General features: G+C 43.6%; 1 protein-coding gene across 3 annotated transcripts in view; it reads left to right on the top strand.

The window, feature by feature from the left end:
- NSDHL (NAD(P) dependent 3-beta-hydroxysteroid dehydrogenase NSDHL) overlaps nt 1–26,924 on the top strand; it is a 34,074-nt gene that overhangs the window by 589 nt on the left and 6,561 nt on the right. The window contains exons 2-5 of one of the 3 annotated variants that reach the window (XM_072816766.1): nt 7,902–7,924; nt 9,848–9,959; nt 13,745–13,903; nt 24,165–24,311. In XM_072816766.1, coding sequence (XP_072672867.1) covers nt 9,888–9,959; nt 13,745–13,903; nt 24,165–24,311 — 378 coding nt within the window. In that variant the 5' untranslated portion in view covers nt 7,902–7,924; nt 9,848–9,887. Of the gene's footprint in view, nt 1–7,901; nt 7,943–8,442; nt 8,580–9,847; nt 9,960–13,744; nt 13,904–24,164; nt 24,312–26,924 lie in introns of those variants that run through there. The other 2 variants (XM_072816765.1, XM_072816767.1) reach the window with 2 other exon arrangements.

Raw genomic sequence — 26,924 nt, 5'->3', positions numbered from 1 at the left:
TTAATCATGATAAGTGCAGTCTTTATTTCCCATCACCAATGTAACGTATTCCCCCCCCACCTCCCCTCTGGTCACCATCAGTGTGTTCTCTGTAGTTAAGAGTCTGTTTCTTGGTTGGCCTCTCTTCACCCCCCCCCCATGTTCATTTATTTTGTTTCTTAAATTCTACATATGAATGAAATCATATGGTATTTGTCTTTCTCTGACATTTCACTTGCCATAATATTCTCTAGCCCCATCCATGTCAATGCAAATGGCAAGGTTTCATTTTTTATGGCTGGATGGTATTCCCCACACACGCACACACATACACACACACCCCACATCTCCTTTATCCACTCATCTGTTGATGGACACTTGGGCTGCTTGCATATCTTAGCTATCATGAACAATGCTGCTACAAACATCAGTGTGCATGTATCCCTTTGAATTTGTATTTGTGTTCTTTGAGTAACAGTAGTGCAATTACTAGATCATGAGAGTAGTTCTATTTTCAATTTTTTGACGAACCTCCATACTGTTTTACGCAGTGGCTGCACAGGTTGCATTCGCACCAACACCGGGAGACGGTTCCCCTTTCTCCACATCCTTGCCAGCACCTGCTATTTTTTGTGTTGTTGATTTTCGCCATTCTGGCAGCTGAGGGGATGTCTCATTGTAGTTTTTATTTGCATTTCCCTAGTGATGAGTGATGTTGAGCATCTTTTCATGTATCTGTTGGCCATCTGAATGTCTTCTTTGAAGAAATATATGTTTATGTCTTCAGCCAATTTTTTAATTAGTTTATTTGTTTTGGGGTGCTTACGTTGTATTAGTTCTTTATATATTTGTGGATACTAGCCCTTTATCAGATACGTCATTTGCAAATATCTTCTCCCATTCTGTAGATTTCCTTTTAGTTTTGTTGATTGTTTCCTTTGCTGTTTGTTGGTTGTTTCTAGAAACTTGGTGTTTTGATGTAGTCTCGATAGTTTATTTTTGCTTTTGTTTCCCTTGCTTCAGGAGACATGTAGAAAAATGTTGCTATAGCTGAAGTCAGAAATATTACTGTTGGTGCTCTCTTCAAGGATTTTTGGGGTTTCAGGTCATGCATTTAGGTCTTTAATCCAAATTTTGAGTTTATTTTTCTACATAGTGTAAGAAGTGTGGTCCAGTTTCAATCTTTTGCATGAGGCTGTCCAGCTTTCCCAATAACATTTGTTGAAGAGACTTTTTCCCATTGAATATTTTTTCCTGCTTTCTCGAAGATCCACATAGTTGTGGGTTTATTTCTGGGTTTTCTATTCTGTTTTATGGATCTCTGTGTCTATTTTTATGTAAGTACCATACTGTTTTAATTACTACTGCTTTGTAATATAACTTGAAATCTGAGATTGTGACACCTCCAATTTTGTTTTTCTTTTTCAAGATTACTGTAGCTATTCGAGGTCTTTCGTGGTTCCATAAAAATTTTAGGGTTGTTTGTTCCAGCTCTGTGAAAAATGCCTTCGGTATTTTGATAGGGATTGCATTAAATGTGTAGATTGCTTTTGGGTAGTATGGACATTTTAACAATATTTGTTCCTCCTACCCACAAGAATGGAATGTCTTTCCAGTCTTTGCATTATCTTGAATTTCTTTCATCACTGTTTTATAGTTTTTAGAATACAGCTCTTTCACCTTTTTGGCTAAGTATATTCCTAGATATTGTATTGTTTTGGTGCAGTTGTAGATAGGATAGTTTTATTAATTTCACTTTCTGCTGCTTCATTATTAGTGTGTAGGAATGCAGCAGATAGTTTTGTACATTGATATTGTATCCTGCGACTTTACTAATTTCATTTATCAGGTTTTTTTGTGGAGTCTTTAGGGTTTTCTATATCTAGTATCCTGTCATCTGCAAATAGTGAGAATTTTACTTCTTTACCAGTTTGGATGCCTATTATTTATATATGTTATCTAATTGCTGTGGCTAGGATTTCTAGTAGTATCTTGAATAAAGTGGTGAGAGTGGACATCCTTGTCTTCTTGCTCCTGACCTTAGGGGAAAAGCTCTCTGCTTTTCCCTATTTAGTGTGATGTTAGCTGTGGACTTTCCATACAAGGCCCTTTTTACATTGAGGTATGTTCTCTCAAGACATACTTTGTTGAGGGTTTTTATCATGAACGGGTGTTGTACTTTGTCAAATGCTTTTTCTACATCTATTGAAATAATCATATAGTTTTTATCCTTTCTCTTATTTTTTTAAGATTTTATTGATCTATTCATGAAAGACAGAGAGAGAGGCAGAGACATAGGCAGAGGGAGAAGCAGGCTCCCTGCAGGGAGGCCGATGTGGGACTCGATCCCAGGACCCCGGGATCACGACCTTAGCCAAAGGCAGATGCTCCACCATTGAGCCACCTATCCTTTCTCTTACTGATGTGATATATCACATTCATTGACCTGCAAATATGGAACCACTCTTGCATCCCAAGAATAAATCCCACTTGATTGTGGTGTATTTTTTTTCATTTATTGTTCGATTCCGTTTGCTAAGGTTTTCTTGAGGATTTTTTGCATCTATATTTGTAAGAGATGTTGGCCTGTGGTTCTCTTTCTCTGGTGTCATCTGGTTTTAGTATCAGGGTGATACTGACTTCATAGGATGAATTTGGGGTTTTCCTTCCTCTTGTATTTTTTGGAATAACTTGAGAAGAATAAGTAGCATTTGCCAGTAAAGCTGTCGGGTCCTGGACTTTAGTTTGTTGGGAGTTTTTTTTATTACTGATCCAATTTCATTGCTGGTGATTGGTCTGTTCCAATTTTCTAATTCTCCCTGCTTTAGTTTTGGTAGGTTATATGCTTCTAGGAATTTATCCATTTCTTCTGACTTGTCCAGTTTGTTGGCATATAGGTTGTCATAATATTCTGTTATAGTTGTTGGTATTTCTCTGGCATTGGTTGTTATTTCTCTTTCGTTAGTTGTTTTGCTTATTTGGGGTCTCTCTTTTTTTTTTTTTTTTTTTTGATGAGTCTTGCCAGAGGTTTATCAGTTTTGTCAATTTTTTTTCAAAGAAAAGCTGGTGGTTTCATGTATGCTTGGCTGAGAAAGGCCTGAACTATATTAGCGTCCATTAAGTGAAAGTGTTTGCTGACCTTCTGCCCTTTATCTAATCCTAACCCTTCCTCTTACAGCATGAACCAGGTCCACAACCACTCAGTCATATTTGGCTCTTTCCTGTCCCTCCCATTACCCACCCTCCAAGTTCCCACAATTCTCCCACTCAGGTACCATTCCTTTTCTCTTGGCCAGCTCTGCTGCTCCTCTTCCAGCTCAGGCCTTTGTCGGCAGCCCCCCAACTACCTACGGGCCAGAGTTCTCCCTGTGGTCTGCAAGGCTTGGCAGGATGAGGCCCCTCCTTTCCCCAGGCTCCGCCAGCTGGGAGACAAGGCTCCTTGCTGGGCCTCAAGCCCTCCAGCACACTCCAACCTTGGAATGTTTGCTCCAGCCCCCCCCCCCCCCCCCGCCTGCTTGCTCCTCTCCTCTCTTCTCCCTCCCTTAGGTCTTCGCTCTGCTGTCACCTTCTCTGAACCACCCTAAGCACCCGATTCAGCACCATAGCCCCCAGCATGCTGGAGTCCTGTAGCTTGCTCTGCTGTTTTCCCGTGGTACTTACTTATTTTCTTGTTGCTCATCCACTAGCAGGTAACCTCTATGAAGGCAGGCATCTTTGTTTTGTTCAGTGCTGGGCCTCCAGTACCTGGAACGGTGAGGGGCATGTAGTAGGTGCTCAGTAAGGCTTCATGGAATGACTGCTGAACAATCTCCCTGTGCCTGCCTCTCACCTGTCTAGTCTACCCGCTTCACCAGGTTGATCTTGCTGGTGAACAGCTCTGGTCAGGTCACCCTCCCCTGCCCTTAAACCTTCAGAGGCTTCCTGTGACCCCTCAATAAAGTCCAGACTCAGCCTGGCACCTGAGCCTCCTGCGCAGTTTTGTGTCTGCTGGTCTCTACACATCGGGTCTCTCCACAGCCTGTTTCCCAGTCAGTGTGTGGGGTGGCAGCCTGGCAGAGTGGAAGGAACAACCGCAAGTCCAGCCTTGGCTGTGTAACATCTGCAGGACTGTCAGCAAGTCAGTTGACCTCTGTGAGCCTGAGTTTCTCCTTTGTTGAGTGAGACCTCACTGGGTGCTTTGGGGAGCTTGATGGTCTCCTATGCTTAGATGTGAAGGGACCTGACCTTTAGCAGCTTTCCAAGCAGTATGATTTCTCTTCTTCAATGTGTTCTTTCCCCTGCCCGGCATGCCCAAAGACTCAGACTTGGGTAACATCCTTCCTCCACACCGCAGCCAGAGTGATGCTTCTGCTCTTAACACTCACTCTGCTTACAACTTCCTGGGGCTCCCCCATCTCCTCTTAGTGTAACCCCTTAACCTGACACACAGTCCCTTCACATTCTTCTCTCTGCTCCCCATCTCACTCCACACTCATTGTGACACAAGTTGTCACAGTTGCCAGAACGTGCTGCCTCTGTGTCATCCCCATGTCCTTCCCATCCCTGGCCGTGGAATGTCTTTTAGGATACCCAACCGCTGTGTTTGACCCACTCCTCCCTGGCCTCGAGAACTTGGCTCAGGGATCACCTCGGGCCAGCCTCCCTGCTCTGGGTTTACCTTCATCAGGGCTCAGAAGCGCTGCCGCCGTTCTCCGCTAAGTCTGTCTCCCATGGGTTGTGGTGGGCTCCCGCGAGTGTGGCACTGTGTCCTGTGCATTTTCAGCTTGGCAATGGCCAGCATTCGGTGAGTGAGTAACACTCAAGGGCTCCTTTACAAGTTGCAGCTTCCCTTTTGCCTTTGGGGCTTGTTTCAGGAACTCAACAAGGAGAAGGAAGATATTCCAGGTGGAGGGAACAGCACAAGCTAAAACTTGCAGGCCTACTGATGGTTTTCTCAGGGGCCACCATGAACTCAAAGCCAGAGCCTTTCTGTATCCTAAAAATAGACAAGCATAGAGGCGAATGCCTAACAGAAACAACCAGATACCTTTTGCCTTGATTTCTGTTTGCCATTTTCTTGTGCACACAGGCGTTGTCCATCCACAGACTAGAGTGATGAGCTCGTGGTTAGCCACATCTTAGTTTCTAGCACGGACTCCATGGAAGACAACAGGCAGGGCCCCAACTACCCCTGTGTACCCTAACACAACCCTTCTGAATTGCTCTGCATTTCATCTTTACAAAGAAGCTGATCTCCCATGTTTTCAAAGGAGGAAACACTTGTCTTTCTATCCGGTTTGAAGCGGACAGACTGTCCCTTCCTTCTGACTCCAGGACTCAGTTTTTGGGGACTTGCCCCAGCAGGAAGGAGGAGATTGGGCTCATTTGGTCTCTTCCTAGACTTTTTTTTTCTTAGTTTAAGGCTTTGTCCCTGTGTGTACGGAAGGCATACATACTGGTTTTTAATAGATTCAAAGACGTAACTCTGTAAAGGACAAAGACTTGAGGATTCTGGTATGTGAACCTTAACAATCTCAGCCCCCTGAGTGTTGCTCTTTGGAGTCTTCCCATTCAGAGCTATTCTGAACCCATTTTCTTTTTTCTTTTTTTTAAGATTTTATTTATTTATTTATGAGAGAGAGAGAGAGAGAGAGGCAGAGAGAGAGAAGCAGGCTCCATGCAGGGAGCCTGATGTGGGACTCAATCCCGGGTCTCCAGGATCATACCTTGGGCCGAAGGCAGGCGCCAAACCGCTGAGCTACCCAGGCGTCCCTGAACCCATTTTCAAGAGGACAGTGGGTGGCATCAAATACATTTCACGTTGTTGTGCAATCATCACCACCATCCATCTCCAGAACTCTTTATCTTGTAGAACTGAAACTATACCAACCAAACACTAACTCCCCAATTCCCCCCCTCCTCCCAGCCCCTGGCACCCACCATTCTACTTTCTAGGTGTATGATTATGGCTACTATAAATACCTTATATAAGTAGAACCATATGGTATTTGTCCTTTTGTGAGTAGCTGATTTCATCTAGCATACTGTCTTCAAGGTTCATCTATGTCGTAGTGTGTCAATTTCCTGCCTTTTTTCATTTTTTTAATTGTGATAAGAGCACTGCACTTGAGATCTACCCTCTTAACAAATGTTTGAATGTGCAATATATTGTTGACTATAGGTACAGAGTTGTGCAACAGATCTCTAGAGCTTACTTACCTTGCTAAACTAAAACTTTATGCCCATCGATCAGTAACTCCACACTGCCCCCCTTCCCCAACCCCTGGCAACCACCATTCTCCTCTTTGAATCTTTGAATTTGACTATTTTTGATACCTCATATAAGTAGAACATATACTAATTCTTTCTATGACTGGCTTCTTTCACTTAGCGTAATGTCTTCAAAGTTCATCCATGCTGTTGCATATTCTAGAATTTCCTGCCTTTTTAAGCCTGAATAGTATTCCATTGTATGGTTACACCACATTTTCTTTATCCATTTACCTGTCAATGAATATTTAGGTTGTTTCCATCTTGGCTGTTGTGAATAGTGCTGTAATGAGCATAGGAAGGCTAATGTCTATCTCTTCAAGATCCTGGTTTCAATTCTTTGGATATATATACCCAGGAGTAGAATTACTAAATCATATGGTAGTTCTATTTTTAATTTATTCATGAGAGACACACAGAGAGAGGCAGAGACATAGAGGGAGACAGCAGACTCCCCACTGAGCAGGGAGCCTGATGCAGGACTCAATCCCAGGACCCCGAGATCCCAGGACCAGGACCTTAGCTGAAGGCAGATGCTCAACCCCTGAGCCACCCAGGCCCTCTTTGAGGATCTTTTATACCATATTCCATTGGAGCTGTACCATTTTGCATTCCTTCCAACAGTGGGCAAGTCTTCTAATTTCTCCACATCCTCACCCACACTTACCTTTTGACTTTTTGATAACAGCCCTCTTGACAGGAATGAGGTGATATCATTATGGCTTTGATTTGCCTTTCCCTAATGATTAGTGACACTGAGTATTTTTTCCTTTACCTGTTGATCATTTATATATCTTCTTTAGAGAGATGTCTATTCAAGTCCTTAGCCCATTTTTTAAACCCTTACTAGATATGTGGTTTGCAGATGTTTTCTCCCATTCCACAGTTGCCAGAATTTCCTTCCTTTTCAAGGCAGAATAATATTGCATTTTGTTTATTCGTCCATTGATGGACACTTGGGTTACTTCTGCCTTTTGGCTATTGTAAATAGTGGTGCCAATGAACAAGTATGTACAAATATCTGTTCAAATTCCTGTTCTCAATTTCTTGGACTATATACCCAGACATGGAATTCCTTGATCCTATGGTAATTCTATGTTTCATTCTTTGAGGAACCACATGCTGTCTCCCCCAGCCGTTGCACCATCTCACAGTCCCAGCAGTGGTGCTCAAGGCTTCCAGTTTCTCCACAGCCTCGTCAGCACCTGTCATTTTCTGTTTTCTGGGTTTTTTTTTGTTTTGTTTTGTTTTGTTTTGTTTTTGATAATAGCCGTTCTAAAGGGTGTGAGATAGAACCTCACTTGGGTTCGATTTGCATTTCCCTAATCATTAGTGATATTGAGCATCTTTTTGTCGGCTCATTGGCCATCTGTAAAGTATATCTTTTTTTGAAGAAATGTCTACAATCAGACTATTCTTGGTGTTCATTTTTATCTGAGGGAATATCATATGGCAGATTTAGGCTCAGGGGGTTACCAGGGGAATCCAACACATTTCCTGAGCTAGTCTTGGGTACCCTGGTCCCTAAAGACAACTAAAGTATCACCAACATTCTGAACTGGCTCATAGTATATATACAGACTTTAAAATAATTTGTATATAAAAAAATAAAATAAAATAATTTGTATATAATTTGAGACAAAGTAGATTTGATTTTGTTTTTGTTTCCACAGGAGGCTGGTTTGCTGAGGATTCGGTGAGCACTGTTTGAACGGTATGGATAATGGCAGCAAAATGAGTTTCTTCTTTCACCTCTTAGATCTTCCCCTAGAGATCAAGTAGGGGAATAAGCTTAAAAGCTTCTTGCTTTTCTAGTAGTACAGGGGCTGTGGGATTGGCAACTATGCTGTTAGGATTTTAGAAGTGCAAAGAATATTCATTTTGATTTCCTGTGGCTGCTGTAACAAACGACCACGAACTTAGTGGCTTAAAACAGCGGAAATTTCCTCTCTCCCAGTTCTGGAGGCCAGAAGTCTGAAATGAGGGTGTCTGCAGGGCCATGCTCCCTCTGCAGGCTCTAAGAGGGCCTTCCTTGCCTCTCCCAGCTCCTGATGGCTCCAGGTGTTCATTGGCTCATGGCTACATCACTCCCAATGCCATCTATCCTCTCATTTTCTCATGCTTCTTCAAGTATCTGGGAAATAGAGTTAGAAGCCAGCAGTGGGTGTTTGTGAGGGTAGCACTGCCAAAATATAATCAACCCATTCTCCCCCAGTGAAGCTCCTGCATCTTAATTGGGTGTCTGTGTGATAGAGAGCAGAAGGTGATCTGCATGTGCATGTACTCCTGAGTCCAGTGGATATGAGTGTCTGCTTTGGACCAGGCCCTGTGCTTCACGCCAAAATACAGTGGTAAGCAAGACAGGCAGAGCTCTGAGAGTTGTTTACAAGTGCCCAAAAGTGCCCAAATCCTCCTTCCCCATCTGATACACATTGAGCCAAATGGGTTAAAGCTTATCAGTCATATCTGTTTAGAGTGAGCAAGTGACAGGGCCTCTTGCCAACATAAAGAGGATTATGAGATGGAGGGAGGGATGGGATAGGCCTAGAAGTACAAGTCAACTTTGCTTATTCATAATATGCATCTGAAAAGGTCCATGAAAAGTGAAGTTTTGGAATACATTTTCCTGATAACTTCCATTATGATCATTCTCTAAATGTAGCTTTTTGCAAGCAGTTACACTGTTTTCTTTGTCCCATATTTCACCATCTCCAGATATTAGGAGATCCATGACTTAAGTACGTAGACCACTATGAAGAAAACAGTTTTAAGACCAAGTATGTCTAACCCAGACTTGAACGCTGCTTTTTGTTTGTGAGTCAGTACTATGGGTGAGTGAAGAGAGGAGCATATCCTAAGGGCCATTACAAAAGCTTCTCTTATAAACTGCTCTTCTGTTCAGCGTTGTGGGTCTGTGTCAGCTGATAGGCTTCACTGTCTCCCAGTTGTGAAGTGCACGGTCACCACACTACCCAGACCACCTGCTGAGGGTTTCTGATGGCCCCAGACACCAAATTCTTGCACATGTAGTTACGGTGGCTTTAATTTCACCAAGAAGAGCTCTGTCTCCTATTACACCCTTCCACTCCCAGCACCCCCTGCCCTAGTATTGTGGGGATTAGCACTTAGTCCATTTTAGTCATGGGGACACTCAGCTGCAGGAGAGACAGGACCTGAACAGATTTACCTAGTTTGCAGTGGGACTGGCACCAGAATCCAGGACTCCGTAGGTGTGTCCATTTTCCCATTGCACCTCCACGATGTGATGATGATCAACACAACAGAAAGAACACGATTAGAGCATGCAAGTGCCATGGAAAAAGCTATAGTGCCACAGGTTTTCCTTTTGTGGTAAATGATGAATGAGGTCATTTGATTCGCTTCCCACTCTGCCTCTAATCCAACTGTGAAGTGAGTTCTGGGCCCAGTTACACCCTTGCATCAGAGAGAAGCATGTCACAGGAGCGTTAAGTGGAGGGCTTCATTTAACAGCTACAGCTATGGTTCAGGTCTTTGTCAGAACTCAACGGGAATGGCAACCACACAAAAACATGAAAACCTAAAAGATATTTCATTTTATATAACATAAATGTCTCTCTCTAAATATGTCTTTCTGAAGAGAAACCTTCATTGCAAACATAACCATATTTGGAGCTGAAATGGAACAAGCCTTTGGTGAGCCAATGAGAGACCAAGTCACACGGACACATTTGACAGAAGGCCTTCCAAATGTGAGTACTGACACAAAGAAGGTCAACCAAAACCAGATAAGGGGAAAGTCAAGTGCATCTACACCAGCAAACCATTGATACTAGCTGTGGTCAAAAATTGTATTTGGCACATTTATTACATCAGTTGACGTTGACTTTTTATATAAGATACATATATTTATTTAAGCTATCAGTTACTTGTTGTTGTGTGGCAATATCAGAGCATAATGGTTTACAACAACATCCATTTCTTTGGTCATGATTCTGTGATTCGGGCTGGGCCCAGCTTGGGGATCCTTGGATGATCTCCCCTGCCCCACACACATGCAGTCATGGGGACTCCCTGAGGTGTGTGTTCCACACAGCCTCACTCACATGCCTGGCAGTAACTGCTGGCTGTCAGCTAGGTGCCTCGGTTTGCCTTCATGTGGCCTCCAGGACACTAAGCTAGGCTTAGCAGAAGGCTTCCCCAGTAATCATAATGGCAGTAGGCAGGACTCCTAAGATCTAGTGTTGCAAGTGTCAGAAAGGACTTTTCAGAAATCATCGGGCCCCCTGGAGGTTCTTTGTGGACATCTGTGGATGTTGGGCTTGATTCTTTGAGTCACATTTAATGAATGCTAACAGTGCAGAAATGAAATCACACCAAGGTCAAGTGTATTTATAGGAAATGTTAATAAATTAACAATGCCCAGGAGGTTCCCTGGGCCACCAGATCACCCTGGTCTTGGTGCGTTATTCAGAGTAAAGCCTCCTCTGTGCGTCTGTAGTTGAACATTTATGTGACAGTCTAGTTGCCCCCCAGAAAATGTAGATTTCAATGATTGTATCAGTGGAGTTCTTTCTCATCAACTGACTTCAGGAGAAGTTATAAATTTTTCTTAAATATTTTGTTTATTTATGAGACACAGAGAGAGAATGGCAGAGACATAGGCAGAGGAAGAACCAGGCTCCCCGTGGGGAGTTCGATGCAGGACTCGATCCCAGGACCCCAGGATCATACCCTGTGCTGAAAGCAGGTGCTTATAGTTTATAACTAAACTATAAATTTAGTTATAAACTACTAAAATATAAACACTTTCATCTTACCTCATAATATGTTCTGTGTAAGACTTCTCTGAAAAGAGGCCTGCTGCTAGCGACAAAGAAAAACAGATCAGGTTAAAAGAAGCCCAGGTCTAGCCAGGCTAGACCCTTCTCTTAGCTCAAGATCATATTGCAATTAAAATCATTTGGATGGCTTTCTTTTCTATTCTTAAAACTCTCCAAGATGCTGATTTTATAACTCCCCTCAGTCACCCATTCTTGAGTCTCACCACCTGTTTTCAGTTTGGAGTTTTATTTTTACTTGTTAGTACATATTCCTTCTTGTCTGCTGTGCCCACTTCCTCTGCATCATCTTTCAGGGCCACAAAAAGCAAGTAGTTATTTCACATGATCTCTAACCATATAGTGTTACAGGTGTGATAAAAGACACTGTCCCATCACATACCTGACTTCTCTGGGGCAAATGCCAGTTAAGTTCTCATCATTAAAAAACTCTGTGTACTAGCCATTGGCCTGCTTGTTCCAAGCAATATTGGTACCACATTTCAGTATAATAAAATCCACACCACTCTGTCAAAGAGAAGATTTAAGGATTGCCGGCTTTTGGGTGCCTGGGTGGCTCGTTAATTAAGCATCCAACTCTTGATTTCGGCTCAGGTCAGGATCTCAGGGTCCTGGGATCAAGCCCCGACTTGGGCTCTGCTTTCAGTGAGGACTCTGCTTGGGGATTCTCTTTCTCCCTCCCCCCTATCCTCTGGCCCTATGCTTGCACACAGGCACTCCTTGTCTCTCAAATAAATAAAAGGATTTCCCACATTTAAAATCATGAAATGAAATTGCACTGGACATAATAGAAAGATTATATGATTTTTTTTAATTAGACTACCAAACTTTGAAACAACTGTAACTAGAGATGCCAGATAACATAAACAAGAGAATCTGAAATCCTTTGGGATACTATCTAAACATGTCTAGTCTGAACCTCTGGATTCAGGCAAACTTTTACCAAACCATGAAAAATCAATCTGGGGAGCAGAAAGGCTTAGAGCTCTTTTTAAAAACTGCATTTGCGGATGGCTAGGTGGCTTAGTGGTTGAGTATCTGCCTTTGGCTCAGGGCGTGATCCCGAGGTCCCAGGATCGAGTCCCGCACCAGGCTCCCTGAATGGAGTCTGCTTCTCCCTCTGCCTACGTCTGTGTCTCTCATTAATAATAATAATAATAAACCCTATTTGCCTGTGTAGCTGACTTGGGGGAAAGGAGAAGGGCTAGACCAAACAAAGATCAAATGGAATTTGCAGATTTAATTTGCCTGTGTCCTGGGAAATTTCAGTCAAGGTGCAAATCATTTAGCATGGTTTGATTACATGTATATGGGAGTAATCAAAACAAAACCTAGACAGAAATGGGTTGAAGAGATTATTTGGTGGGGGAAGTAGAATGGTGAGCCTCATTATGTCAGTAGATTATGCATGCCTGAACAAATGATGCCAAAGCTCCAGAGCCATCTCCAGTGGCCTGGCAGACTCCAGTAAAAATGCCAGTCTAAAAAAAAAAAAAAATGCCAGTCTAGTTGGGACACCGGGTTGGAAGGGGTGAATCTGTAGAAGGGGCCCTGGCACCTCCTGATCTCCTGCATATCCCAATTGTATAGATATTTAAGGAATAAATAGGAGGATTGCTGGTTTCTTTTCTAATCAGGAACAGAATTTCTCTAACATCTTCAGTTTCCACATTCCCAACTTTGGTTGACTGTACATAAGCTTAGGGAAAATGGGGCTTTGTTATCTTCAGGAAGCCCAGATATAGTTTTAGACCCCAGGGAGGGAGGGATATCACAGGTCTCCTTTGGAGATACTTGTAGCCAGCTTATTCAGTATACAACAGACACGGTTTTGCATTTCCTCCCTGGTGTCAGAATATTGAAGTGCCTGCATCTGGTGCTCTGTCCTTCCATTATCCCCAGTTGCCAGATTTAGAATTTAGCCAAGAAAGTGCACGTGTTGCTGAAATGCAAAAAGCTGAAATGCAAACACCATAGCTCTTCCCTGATGCCTCAACTTGCTCAGAGAAGGGAAAGCAAATCCCTGGGCCTGGGTGATTAATAGTTTACTGATCCTCCCTGCAACCCCTCCAGGAGAGCCCATCAGTCAGCAACAGTCTTGGATATGCTAAGGCAGGAAGGGGGTAGGTGACAAGCCTAAAGGCACACAGGCCAGCCCTGTAATGGTTGGGGAAGAAAAGAGGCCGACTTTCTCCTGAAAGTATAGAGACTTTGCTTTCTTCTTTCTGATATTTTAAATGTATATTGTCAATTGAGGAGGTGGCATGTTGTGTTGGGTTTTGTTGGGTTTCTGTTTGTTTTGCCTTAAAAATGCCCAGGGATTTATTATTAGGAGCAAGAAGGTAACACTTTTGGGTTTTTTGCATTGACCAGTTTTGATCATTGGTAGTTTCATTTTTTCAAAGATGCCTCCTGCTCCTTTTGTTAAACACTCAGCATGCACATATCAGATCATCCAGTCCAGCCACAGTCTATTTAAGTATCATTTGCTATCTCTCTTTCCTCAACTGATCCCAGGAGAGGAGGGTGCCACTGGCAATAGAACACCAGAATTATATAAACCATCCAACTGGATGGAAGAAGAATTGCAAACAAACAGATGGACGTGCCATCATGGTGGCTCACGAAGATGTGAGTCCAGGCTCTTTTTAGCTTCCAATTCTCACATACCACCTACCACCTCTTTCTCTCTGCAGGCCAGTAAGTGCACAGTGATCGGAGGCTCTGGATTCCTGGGGCAGCACATGGTGGAGCAGTTGCTGGCGAGAGGCTACACTGTCAATGTATTTGATATGCGGCAAGGGTTTGATAATCCCCGGGTGCAGTTCTTCCTGGGTGACCTCTGCAGCCAACAGGTAAGGGACTACTCAGCCTTGCCAATTTTCCACAGGCCCCCAAAAGGAAACTACCAGGCTTCTACAGCTCAGAGGTCAGCCACAGTGTTTCAACAAAATTTTTTAATATATATTTTTTATTTATTCGTGAGAGACACAGACAGAGGGAGAAGCAGGGAGCCTGGTGTGGGACTCAATCCCAGGGTCCTGGAATCAGGACCCAAGCCAAAGGCAGACGTCCAACTACTGAGCCACCCAGGTGCCCCTCAAAAAAAATTATTTTTGAAGAATTTTATTTTTTTTATTTTTATTTTTTTTATTTTTTATTTTTTTGAAGAATTTTTAAAGTTACAGGAAAGAATTTATACCACATTGGGTCAGTACAACTCCACTCTGCCCTGGTATTGCAAAAGTGGCCATGGTCAGTACAGATATGGGTGGGCATGGCTGTGTGCCAACAAAACTTTATTTGCAAAGTTGTCCACAGGCTATAATGTGCTTACTACCAGAATATTCAGTTGACCTTGGAACGACATGGGTTCGGCACAGAGCCCCCTGGAGTTGAAAAGTCTGTGCATGACTTTTGATTCCCTGAAAGCTTGACTACTCATAGCCTACTGTTGACCACAAGCCTTTCTGAAAACATAAAGTCAATTAACACACATTTTGTATGTTGTATGTATTATATACTAGATCCTTATAATAAAGTCAGCTATAGAAAAGAAAATGTTATTAAGAAAGCCATAAAGAATGGAATTTAAGCAAAAACTTGAAAACCATAAGGAAGAGAAAATACATTCATGGTACTGTGCTGTATTTATCTAAAAACCGCATATAAGTGGACCCATGCAGTTCAAAGCCAGGTTGTTCAAGGGTCACCTGTATGCCCAAAAGTACAACTGCTGGGTTTTAGGGTTTAAAGATTTTATTTATTTATTCATGAGAGACGGGGGGAGAGAGAGAGAGAGAGGGAGAGAGGGAGGCAGAGACACAGGCAGAGGGAGAAGCAGGCCCCATGAAGGGAGCCTGACATGGGACTCGATCCCGAGTCTCTGGATCACACCCTGGGCTGAAGGCGGCGCTAAACTGCTGAGCCACCCGGGCTGCCCAGGTTTTTGTTTGTTTGTTTGTTTTGTTTTGTTTTGTTTTGTTTTTATTTATTTTTTTATTTATTTTTTATTGGTGTTCAATTTACTAACATACAGAATAACCCCCAGTGCCCGTCACCCATTCACTCCCACCCCCCGCCCTCCTCCCCTTCTACCACCCCTAGTTCGTTTCCCAGAGTTAGCAGTCTTTACGTTCTGTCTCCCTTTCTGATATTTCCCACACATTTGTTTTGTTTTGTTTTTAATTGAGATTTGCTTCACAGTCTGTAAATGTAACATTTTAAAAATACACAATTTAGTGGTTGTTAATATATTCACAAAGTTGCGTGACCATCACCTCTATCTCATTCCAGAATGTTTTTGTCATCCCAAAAGAAAATCCTAGCTCCTTTAGCAGTTGTTCCTCTTTTCATCTTCTCCCCTCCCAGCCCTTGGCAACCAGTCATTTCCTGTGTCTACGGACGGGTCTATCTGGATATTTCATAGAAGTGGAACCATGTAATATCTGTGGTTTTATCAATGGGTTCTTTCCCTGAGCATCATGTCTGTAAGCTTTACCTGTGTCACGGGGTATGACCATTTTGGGTTTTGTTAGACAGTGCCGAATTTGCTCAGCGAAGCCGCTAGGTCAGTTTGCCATTCACGCCAGCAGTGGAGTGGGTAGGACCACCGCTGTTGTATGTCCTGGCTAATACTCAATGCAGTAGACTGTTCGGTGTTGCATTCCAAAGAGGGTGCAGTGGGACCTTGCTGAGGCTCAGTCACGTGCCCTCCCTATGCGGGACGCCAGGCCCAGTGCTCTCTCTCGGTCCTCTGTGAAGTGGCTGTCGGTGGCCTTTGTCCATTTGTCTGTGCCTTACCTTGATTTTCTTACAGATTTGTAGTTCCTTTCTTTTTTTTTTTTTTTAAAGATTTTTATTTATTTATTCATGATAGTCACAGAGAGAGAGAGAGGCAGAGACACAGGCAGAGGGAGAAGCAGGCTCCATGCGCCGGGAGCCCGATGTGGGATTCGATCCCGGGTCTCCAGGATCGCGCCCTGGGCTGAAGGCAGGCGCCAAACCGCTGCGCCACCCAGGGATTCCCCTTGTAGTTCCTTTCTATCTGCAGGGCTTTATTACAGATAGCTTCCCTCAGCCCATCTGCTTTGGCATCTTTTGCCGTGGTTTTGTTACTTTGACTTTTAAGGACACAGCTTCCCCCACAGGCTGTTTTCTCTCCCACACCACCCACGCCTCTGAGCCTGGAGACAGGGTAGACATGTTCCCTGTTTGTCCTTGCCACTGCCTTGCTGCCCTAAGATCTCTCTGGCCATGCAGGTGATGCCGGCAGGCTGGGCATACCCCAGTGCCTGCCCTTGTGACCATCACCCCGAGCCACCTGCTCCCTTTCCCGGGGGGCTCCATCTCATTTCTTAGTGATTTAGGTTCCTGGCCAAGGTCAGCTTCATCATAATTATTGATGAGTTCAGTATTCACCCACGTGACCCTGCCAGTACCTTCAGCTCACCTCTTCTTGGCCTCCTCTCACTCTTCTTGGCCTCCTAGCCTGTTGGCATCCCCTGCCCCAGAGCCTGTTCTCACTGGTAAATGTGTCCTCTCCATGTTCTCACTTGCAGGCGCACCACTCTGAGCACCACCTCCTGTCTTTCTAGTGCTGGCCCACTACTGCCTGCACTGTACCAGTTCTTAAACCACACCCAGACATCTGGCTCTTTGCCACTGTCTCTCACCCCATTTGTGTCCTCACTGCCTTTGAGTCCATGACTGACTTGCTCCCTTGTGTGATACTTATCCCCCTTGCCCCTTTCTTCTTGTCTCCATCAGGCAGGGTTCTCCAGAGAAACAACCAGTAAGGTGTGTGTGTGTGTGTGTGTGTGTGTGTGTGTGTGTGTGTAGATGGAGAGGAAGAGGGAGAGAGAGGCAGAGAGAGGGAGAGGATGAGATCTGATTGAAGAAGTGGGCTTGTGTGATTGCAGGGCTTGCAAGACTGAAGTTTACAGGATAGGCCAGCAGGCTAGAGACTCGGTCAGGAGCTGATGCTGCAGTTCCAAGGCAGGAGTTTTCCTTACAGCAACCTCCCAGTTTAATCTTAAAGGGCTTTCAAGTGATTAGAGGAAGCCCACCCAGAGTATAGAGGATAATCTCCTGGACTTAAAGTCAGCTGATTATAGACGCCAACCACAGCTCTAAGATAGCTTTACAGCAGCACCCAGACCAGTGTTCCATGGAATAACAACCCTGGAGCCTCACCAAGTGCACACCTCAACTTCTCCATCAGGCTGTGTGTCCTAGGTATAACCCCATCCCTGCTTAAATCAGATCCTCCCTCCTCCCTGGGAGCTTCTGGGCAGCTGAATGGGGCAGGAAAAGAAAATACAAGGGGTTTTTGCCTCTTTCGGCAAGACCACGGCCTCCAAGCCGGCTCCGTGGTACCTCCTGGCACCATATCTGCAGACCTGCCTGTGACCACATTTGTGCTCTGCAGGTGCCTCATCCATGCAAATGCTCCCAGTGCCACCTGGAGCCCCTGTCTTCCTACTCAGTGATTCCGCTGGGGATTCTGGCCTTTTTCTCCCATATCAGCAATTGCACCTTCTCTACCCAGTCATAGCCAACGGCACATAGACATGTTGCAGGATCACCCATCTTAAGAAAGCAAAATGCCCTGATGTGAGGTCCCACCCCAGCTATTGTCCCCTTCTCTTTGCTGTCATAGGAGGGCTCAAAGAGCCATTTGCACTTGTCACCTCTGATCGCTTCATTCCATTGTCTCTCCCAAATACTCCAGCAAGGTTGTCAACAACAGCCCGGACACAGCCACCAGGGACCTGGAGGTGACCAGATCCAGTGGTCAAGCGTAGGACACTGACTTGCCCATTTCTCCTCCTGCCATTCTGTCTCTGTATCTCTATAATTTCTAAATGTGGCAGGCTCCAGAGCTTATTGCTTAGATCTCTTTTCTTCTCTGAGCACACTCAGTGTCCAAGCGAACCCGCTCCTCCCCCCTCCTGCCCCGCTCCCCTGGCTCACAGACAAAATACAATCTAGAGGCCGACAAGCTCCCAGCTTGAGATCTGCAGCCTATAGCTCTCCTGGATTCGTATCTGTCCAGCTGCCTGCAGGACATCTCTGTTGGGATACATAATAGACATTTTGGAATTGCCATATTCAAAATTCAGCTTCTGGTTCCCTGCTGCAAGTCCCCTCCCCTGCTACAGCAAACCTACTAAAGTCCTGTCTATCTCAATAAATGGCCCACTCTGTTCTTCCAATAGCTTTGGCCAAAAACATTAGATTTACCCTTGATTCCCTTCTCTTATACCCTCCATCTCATTCATCAGCAGATTTTGTTGACTGCACTCTCCGAATAGATCCCCAGTTCAGCAGCTTCTCGCTCCTTCATTTGTCACCATGCTATGCTGGTCCAGGCCACCCCCTTTTAATGCATGAGTCAAATCATGACACCCCTCTGTTCATAAGCCTCCAGTGCTCCAGTTCTGTTTGGAGCAAACATACAGGCCCTTATCATCACCTTTGAGGCCCTACAGGATCTGGCCTCACCCTCACCTATATTCTCTCATTGCTCTGCTCCAGGCATGCTGGCCTCTTTACTACTCCTCAGACTCGTGAACTGACTTTCTGCCTCCAGACCTTTGTATTCACTGCTCTTTCTGCCAGGAATGCTCTTTGGGAACCACAGAGATTGCTCCCTAAATGTGTTTGAGTCACTAACCAACTTATGCTAAGCAGCAAGCCCCTCCAGGTCTCCTTTGTTCGATGTAGGTTTCTATATATAGCACTTGGTACTAACTGTACTCTGTATCTACTCGTTTATCTGCCCGCTGCCCCCAGAGAAGGTAAGCTCCCTGAAGGCAGGAATATTCCTTTTGATCACCACTGAGACCCCTCAAAGAATATGAGGCTCCTTAGCAAATTTCAACTTCCCTCCAAACTGCTCCTCCAAATCCCTACTAACTCCCGTGATACTGCTGCTAGTATTTATTTACAGATTTTTTTTTTAATTTTTTTATTTATTTATGATAGTCACAGAGAGAGAGAGGCGCAGAGACACAGGCAGAGGGAGAAGCAGGCTCCATGCACCGGGAGCCCGATGTGGGATTCGATCCCGGGTCTCCAGGATCGCGCCCTGGGCCAAAGGCAGGCGCCAAACCGCTGCGCCACCCAGGGATCCCTATTTACAGATTTTTTTAAAGAAATCAGGTGAAATATTTTTAAAAAGATTTTATGTATTTATTCATGAGAGACACGCAGAGAGAGAGGCAGAGACATAGGCAGAGGGAGAAGCACGCTCCTCGCAGGGAGCCCAATGCAGGACTCCCTCCCGGACCCTGGGATCACAACCTGAGCCAAATGTAGACACTCAACCACTGAGCCACCCAGACGTCCCAAATTTTTGTTTATTTTTTTAAGGTTTTATTTATTTAAGGAAGAGAGTGAGCAAGTAAGAGAGACAGCATGAGCTGGGGAGGGGCAGAGGGAGAAACAGACTCCTCGCTGAGCAGGAAGCCCAATGCGGGGCTCGATCCCAGGACCCCAAGGTCATGAGCTGAGCCTAAGGCAGACTTAACTGACTGAGCCACCTGGGCACACCCAAATTTTGTTTAACACAAACTTAAAGTGAGACCCACTACCCTACTGTGTCATTCTTAGGTACCAGCAGGGAGAAGGAGAGTTTGCCAGAGCAACCTGATAAAGACAGGCGTGGGCAAGGCCCAGATTGCAATGATGGATCATGAAGTCCAAGCCAAGGAGGACCTGAGGAGGGTGAAGGACATGTAGAAGTGGGTTTGAGGGCAGCCTGGTGGCTCAGTGGTTTAGCACTTGCCTTCAGCCCAGGACATGATCCTGGAGATCCAGGATCAAGTCCCACGTCGGGCTCTTTGCATGGAGCCTGCTTCTCCCTCTGCCTGTGTCTCTGCCTCTCTCTCTGTGTCTCTCATGAATAAATAAATAAAACCTTTTTCAAAAAAAGAAGTGGGTTTGAAAGTCACTACTTAGATTTTGTGCCATATTCCTGAATTCGTTCACCAGTACTTCTTGTTTCCCATTTCTTTCTTCCAGCTTCCTTCCTCTTCTTCCGGAAGCATTTCCTTTAGCATCCCCCACTGAATATCTGGGCACTAAACTTTCCGAGTCCTCATATGCCTAAGACTGTCTTTCTCTCACCCTCTCTCATAAATGCTTATTTGCTGGGGGTGGAACTTTAGGTTCATAATTGGTCCTCCTGACGCTCCATCTGACCATCATTCTTTTGGGGGTCAGCTGGGTTTTCCTCTCATGCCTTTTAGGTTTTTCTTTCTTATCCTGTCTGTTCTGTAGAGAATTTGTCTAGGAGGTTTTTCTGTGTTTTTGTTTTGTGTTTAAAATCTACTCAACAGGGATCCCTGGGTGGCGCAGCGGTTTGGCGCCTGCCTTTGGCCCAGGGCGCGATCCTGGAGACCCGGGATCGAATCCCACGTCGGGCTTCCGATGCATGGAGCCTGCTTCTCTCTCTGCCTGTGTCTCTGCCCCTCTCTCTCTCTGTGACTATCATGAATAAATAAATAAAATCTTAAAAAAAAAAATCTACTCAACAACTAGTAGGCCTTTGGAACCTGAGGACTCATGCCTTTCACTTCTGGAAAATTCTTCAAGTATTGACTCTGCCTCCATTCTCTCTTTTCCTTCTTTCTGGAAGCCTTACCAGACATATGGTAGAGTCTGTCATTATAATGTACATGTCTGTTAGTTTTTCCTTCATGTGTTCTTTCACTTTCTGTCTTCATAACATTTTATAGATTTCCTCTGTTTCATATCCACTTACAGACACTCTTGTTTCACCATATTCCCACCCACCCTCAGATTATTTTGAAGCTAATCCTAAACACCATTATCATTTTTTCTGCAAATATTTCAGTGTTTGTCTCCAAAAGATAAGCCTTTTTTAAAGATATATTTTTTGATTTTAGCGCATGAGGTAGGGGAGAAGCAGAGCTAGAGGGACAGAATCTCAAGCAGAGTCCATGCTGAGCATAGAGCCTAACGTGGGGCTTCATCTCATGACCCTGAGGTCAGACCTGAGCCAAAATCCAGAGTTGAATGCTTAACCGACAGTAGCACCCAGGTGCCCTCACCTTTATTTTTAAGATTTAAAGGAGCCTTTTTTTATTTTTTTAAAAGATTTTATTTATTTGTTCATGAGACACGGAGAGAGAGAGGCAGAGACATAGGCAGAGGGAGAAGTAGGCTCCCCACGAGGAGCCCAATGCGAGACTCAATCCCAGGACCCCAGGATCACGCCCTGAGCCGAAGGCAGACACTGAACCGCTGAGCCACCCAGGTGTCCCAAAGGGAGCCTTAAAAAAAAAAGATTTATTTATTTATTTATTTATTTATTTATTTGACAGAGAGAGCACAAGCAGGGGAAGCATGAGAGAAAGAAGCAGGTTCCCTGTTGAGCAGGGAGCCCAATGTGGGTCTCTATCCCAGGACCCTGGGATTACAACTGAGCTGAAGGCAGACGCTTCACTGACTGAGCCACCCAGGCCCCCCCGCCAAAAGGAGCCTTTTTAAAGACACAGCTCCATGACCACACCTAAAACATACTGACAGTTCCTTTATTTCCAGCCTGTGTTCAAATATCCATGAATGTCTTATAAGTATTTTTGTGTAGATTTCTTTTCAAATAAGGAACCAAAAAGATTAAGACATTGAAATTAGTTAAACTAGGTCTCTTGTATAAAAGTTCCCCTTCACATTTTGTTTGTTGAATAATGTTTATTTAAAACTATATTTATTGTCCCATAGCATTTCCCATGGAGTGAATTTAGCAGATTGTACCCCCACGGACTTGTGTGACATGTCCCTCTGTCCTTTAGTGTTTCCTATAAGCAGGAAGACCTAGGACTGTGCCTGTTCAGGATAGCATAGTATAGAAAAAGGGACTATAGATAGCTCAGTAATAATTTTTCTATTGATTATATGTCAAAGTGATAATATTTTGGATAATACTATGTTCAATAGCATACATTACAGTTATTTTCATCTGTTTCATTTGACTTTTTTGATGTGGGTACTACTAAATTTACAATCAAGTTTGTGCCTGGACTATACTTCTAGTGGACTAAAAGCTGGATCTGATTCCAGTTCAGCTGTTTTCTCTGGGGGTACTGATAGCAATCAGCACATCTAATGCTCAGAAACCAGGGCTCCCATTCAGGACTCTGAGCAGGGGTAGCACAAGTGAGCCTGAGACATTGTCTTAGGACAAAATTAAGAAAGTGCTCAGAGGCACCTGGGTGGCTCAGTCCATTAGGCATCCAACTCTTGATCTTAGCTCAGGTCTCAATCTCAGGGTCATGATTTCAGGCTTCACACTGGGCTCCACTCTGAACGTGGAGCCCACTTGAAAAAAAAAAGAAAAGAAAGTGTTCATATTCCAATGGGAATATGTCAAAAGGATATAGGAACGTCAAGAATCCCCACTGGCCAAATTTGGGGTATTTTAAGCCTTGCAAAAGACAATAGTAGTGGATTGTAATGCATTGAATAAAGTAAGAATCCATGTGTCCAAGATGCCTGGGTGGCTCAGTAGTTCAGTATCTGCCTTTGGCGCAGGTCGTGATCCTGAGGTCCTGGGATCGAATCCCACATCAGGCTCCCTGCATGGAGCCTGCTTCTCCCTCTGCCTGTGTCTCTGCCTCTCTCTGTGTCTCTCATGAATAAATAAATCTTTTAAAAATCTTAAAAGAATCCATGTGTCCACGGAAATGCTAGAAAGAAAAATTAGTATAGAAGAAGGGGAACATTACCGAGAAATGGCAACTAATAGAAATAAAAAGAATGCTGGAATTAGGATTTAACATTTTACAACCAATATGTTAATAAGTGTTCCAGGCAAGAATCATAATTGAATGTTCCAGATTCAAAGAGACGAAAGAGATAGGAGGACTAAGTACAATAGGATCTATGATTGGATCCTGGATCCCAATATAAAAATGCCTTTAAAGGACATTATTGGGACAATGGGGGAAATTTGTATATAGACTAATTATATAATAAGAGTGTCCTATCCTGTTACATTTCTTGCGTGTGATCATTCTTTAGCGGTATTTGGGAGGAAGTCTTTTGTTGTTAGAAGAGTTTAGAGGCAAAGTGGCACATTGTCTGCAACTTATTCTCGAATGGTTTCAGGAAAAAAAATCATGTGTCTATATGTACACAAAGAAAATTAATGGCAAAATATTATCAGTGAATCTAAGCACATAATTCATGATTGTCTTTCTTTTGGTATTATTAGTCTATTGATGATCGTTCCTAGATCTTATTACCTAATGAGCGTTTTGTAAAATGGAGACACGCTGTCATTCTCTCTGTTTCTGAATTCAGTTCTTTGTACCTTATGCAGATTAAATGCTTGACCATTTCCCTTATTAGTTTACAGCAGGAATTCTTATTCTTACTGATGATCAAATTGTCCCTTCTTTGGCCAGTGAGAGCCTCTTCAAGTTGACTCTTGAGTCCTTTTAACAGGACCCCAGGAGTCTAGGCTAGCTTCTTTACTTTCTGGTTTGACAAGATGTTCCTGGCTCTTCTTGTCTACTTCCTGCCCCATATCTGCAATCAGCCATTGCTCCCAGGAGCTCTGGTTCCTTTTAGCAGCAAATTAAATGTACTTGTTTTCATTCCCTTTCAGCTTGCTGTTCTGTATCTATTTTTACAGAAAGGAATACTCTTGTGTGTTGGCTATTTGTACTGTCTTTCATGGTGTGGGACTTTTTCATATGATTCATAATTTGTATCTCTGAGCTCATTTTCCCCAGGAGTTTTACTCCCAGGTGCCCTGAATTGCCATGCACCGCCACCCTCATGGTACACAGAGGTACAGATACTGTCTTTGTCTGGATCCCACAGGCTTCATATGTGCTAGACCCAGTTTTTATTGGGAGCCAGTCAATGGGGAGGGGCAATTCAAGGGACATCATGGTTTCCATCCTAGGTACTTCTGTATTGTTTGAATCTTTTACAGTGAGATGTATTTTCATGTTAATTATAGAATTATAAAAGGGCAGGACACCTACATGCCACAGATTGAAAAGTGGGAATGTGAGGAGGCTGTTTACTTATCTAAAGCGGGAGTGATTTTTTTTTTGTCTTTGTTTGCTTTTCCAGGATCTCTACCCAGCTCTGAAAGGTGTAAGCACAGTTTTCCACTGTGCATCACCCCCACCATCCAGTAACAACAAGGAACTCTTTTATAGAGTGAATTACATTGGCACCAAGAATGTCATTGAAACTTGCAAAGAGGCTGGGGTTCAGGTAAGGGGAAAGCTGGAGTGAATGCTGTCAGGAACATGTCATGGCCCTTTCTAAGTGTGTGGGAGCCAGGGTTCTTCTTGTTCTCTTCCTGGGCCAAGCCAGGCTTGCATCCTAAAGTGTTGTGAAGATTCTAGAAACTGAATCCTAGGAGCTGCTAGGCCAGTTTGAGCTGCATCTCAATAGACCATCTAGGACCCTAAGGCTTATTATTAGTCTTTGGTTAAAGAGCCATAAAATCAATATTACTTTCATTTTTTATTGTGGTTAAGTAAATGTCATAAAATTGACCATTTTAACCATTTTTTTTATTAACAGTTCAGTGGCATCAAGTACATTCCGATTGCTGTGCAAACATCCCTACCATCTCCTGAACTTTCACCTTCCCAAACTGAAACTTTATCCCCATTAAGCAACAGCTCCCCACCCCTCCTCTCCAAGCCCTTGGCACCCACCATTCTCCATTCTGTTTCCATGAATCTAGAGATGTTAAAGAACTGGACTCATGGTATCTGCTTTTATATCTAGCTTCTTTCACTCAACATGATGTCTTCTAGGTTCATCCATGTTGTAGCATGTGTCTGAATTTCCTTCTTTTTAACCACTGAATAACATTCCATTGTGTGGACAGACCACATTTTATCTAGCAATTCATGCATCAGTGGACTCTCGGGCGGTTTCCACTTTTGAGTATTGTGAATCATGCTGCTAGGAACCTAGGTATATAAATATCAACTCCAGCCTGTACTTTCAGTTCTTTGAGGTAAATACCCGGAAATGGAATTCCTGGGTCATACAGTAATTCTGTGTTTAACCTTTTAAGGAACTGCTGTACTGTTTTTCCAGCCCTTGCTTCTGTTTTCAAAGAATAAACTATTAACTTTTCGCTAATAGAGACCTGTTATAACTCAGACTTGAGATATAAATCTCCACCCTATCATAGCTTGCTGCTCTGTTATAAAGCTGGGTTCTCGGGATCACCCAGCATCATCAGCACTCATTCCTCACCAGCTTCGGGGCTCAGTGCCCTGGAAAGGAGGGATTATGTAATAGCGACCCCTTATGCTTTGCAAATGACAAGACACTTTGCCTCATGGTTGTCACCTGATTTGCTTCTCCATAGGTAATCAGGAGCTACAAATATCACTTGACAGGTGACAGAAGCAGATTTGGGAGGCTAAGTAATATCTCTTTGCTAATAAATGAAAGAAAGAGGTGGGATTCAAATCAAATTCTCTGATGTCAAATCCCAGACTCCTTAGTCTATAACGTGCTTGTATAACTAGAGCTCTGTCAATTGCATTGCTGCTGTTTGTTAAATGGAATAGGCTAGTTATCCAGAAAAGATTCAAGAATTACATAGCACCAATATAATCTTCACACCGTTTAGGTAACATTACCAGTAGAGTTGAAGTTTGTGGGTATCCATTCTCAAGGCCTTTGCTGTCCATAGGGAATCAGTGTTCTGAATTCGGGTTTATCACCGCCATTCGCTCCATGTACAGCCAATATAAGTTATCGGTTTGCATGTGAAAAACTTTATAGAAATGGTATATTGAGTATATCTTCCTGCAACTTGCTTTTTTCTCCCCCAGCATTGTTTTTGAGATTTATCCATCATATATATATATATATATATATATATATATATATATATATATATCCAGTATATTCACTGAGGTGGTGCAATAGCTTAGTGTGTTACAGTGGAGAAAGTGGCTCTTCATGGGGCACCTGGGTGGCTCAGTTGGTTGAGCAACTGACTCTTGATTTCAGCTCAGGTCGTGATCTCCGGGTCATGGGATCGAGCCCCACGTCAGGCTCCACACTCAGCAGAGAGTCTGCTTGGGATTCTCCCTCTGCCTCTGCCCCTCCCCCTAGCTAGTGCTCCCTCCCTCCCTCCCTCCCTCCCTCTCTCTCTCTTTCTCTCTCTCTCAAATAAAAAAAAGAAAAGAAAATGGCTTTTCCTATTATATTTAGGAAACCTTTCATAACCCTGAAATCAAAAGATTGTTTAATGTGGGGTTTTTCCCCAAAGGTTTAAACTGATCTTTTGTGCATTTAAATATTTAATCTGCCAGGAATTTATGTTTGTGTATGATCTGAGGTAGCAGTTAAATTTCTGTTGTTCAGCAGCATTTATTATGCAACACCCCCACCCCCCAACCAGGGCCCCAGCCAGCCAGCACATCTCAGGTGCTGCTGCCTCCTATGGGTCTGTCCCCAGCTCTGTCCTTCCCCCACTTGGCTCCCACTTGTCCCCATGCCACCAAGCTCCTCCTTCACTGAGCAAGCCTTAGGATGAATTTCAGTACCTGCTAGGACAAGTCACCCTCCAATCATGTTGTTCAGAATTTACTTGGCTATTCGTAGCCCTTTGCTCATCCACATAAATTTTAGAATCAGATTGTCCAGTTCTTGTTGGATTTGTTATTGTAGTTGCATCAGATTTAAAGGTAATTTGTGAAAGCATCAATACCTTACCACTGTTAAGTCTTTGTATCCATAAACACATAATCTCTCTCTCTTTAGTGCCTTTACTTTAGAAAGGTTTTTCACATCCTTTTTTTTTTTAATTTATCCCTATGTACTTAATTTTTGGTTATTGAAATAGTA

Source organism: Canis lupus, chromosome X (genome assembly GCF_048164855.1).
Source record: "Canis lupus baileyi chromosome X, mCanLup2.hap1, whole genome shotgun sequence".
Classification (NCBI taxonomy): Eukaryota; Metazoa; Chordata; class Mammalia; order Carnivora; family Canidae; genus Canis; species Canis lupus.
This window is presented reverse-complemented; position numbering and strand designations above follow the sequence as displayed.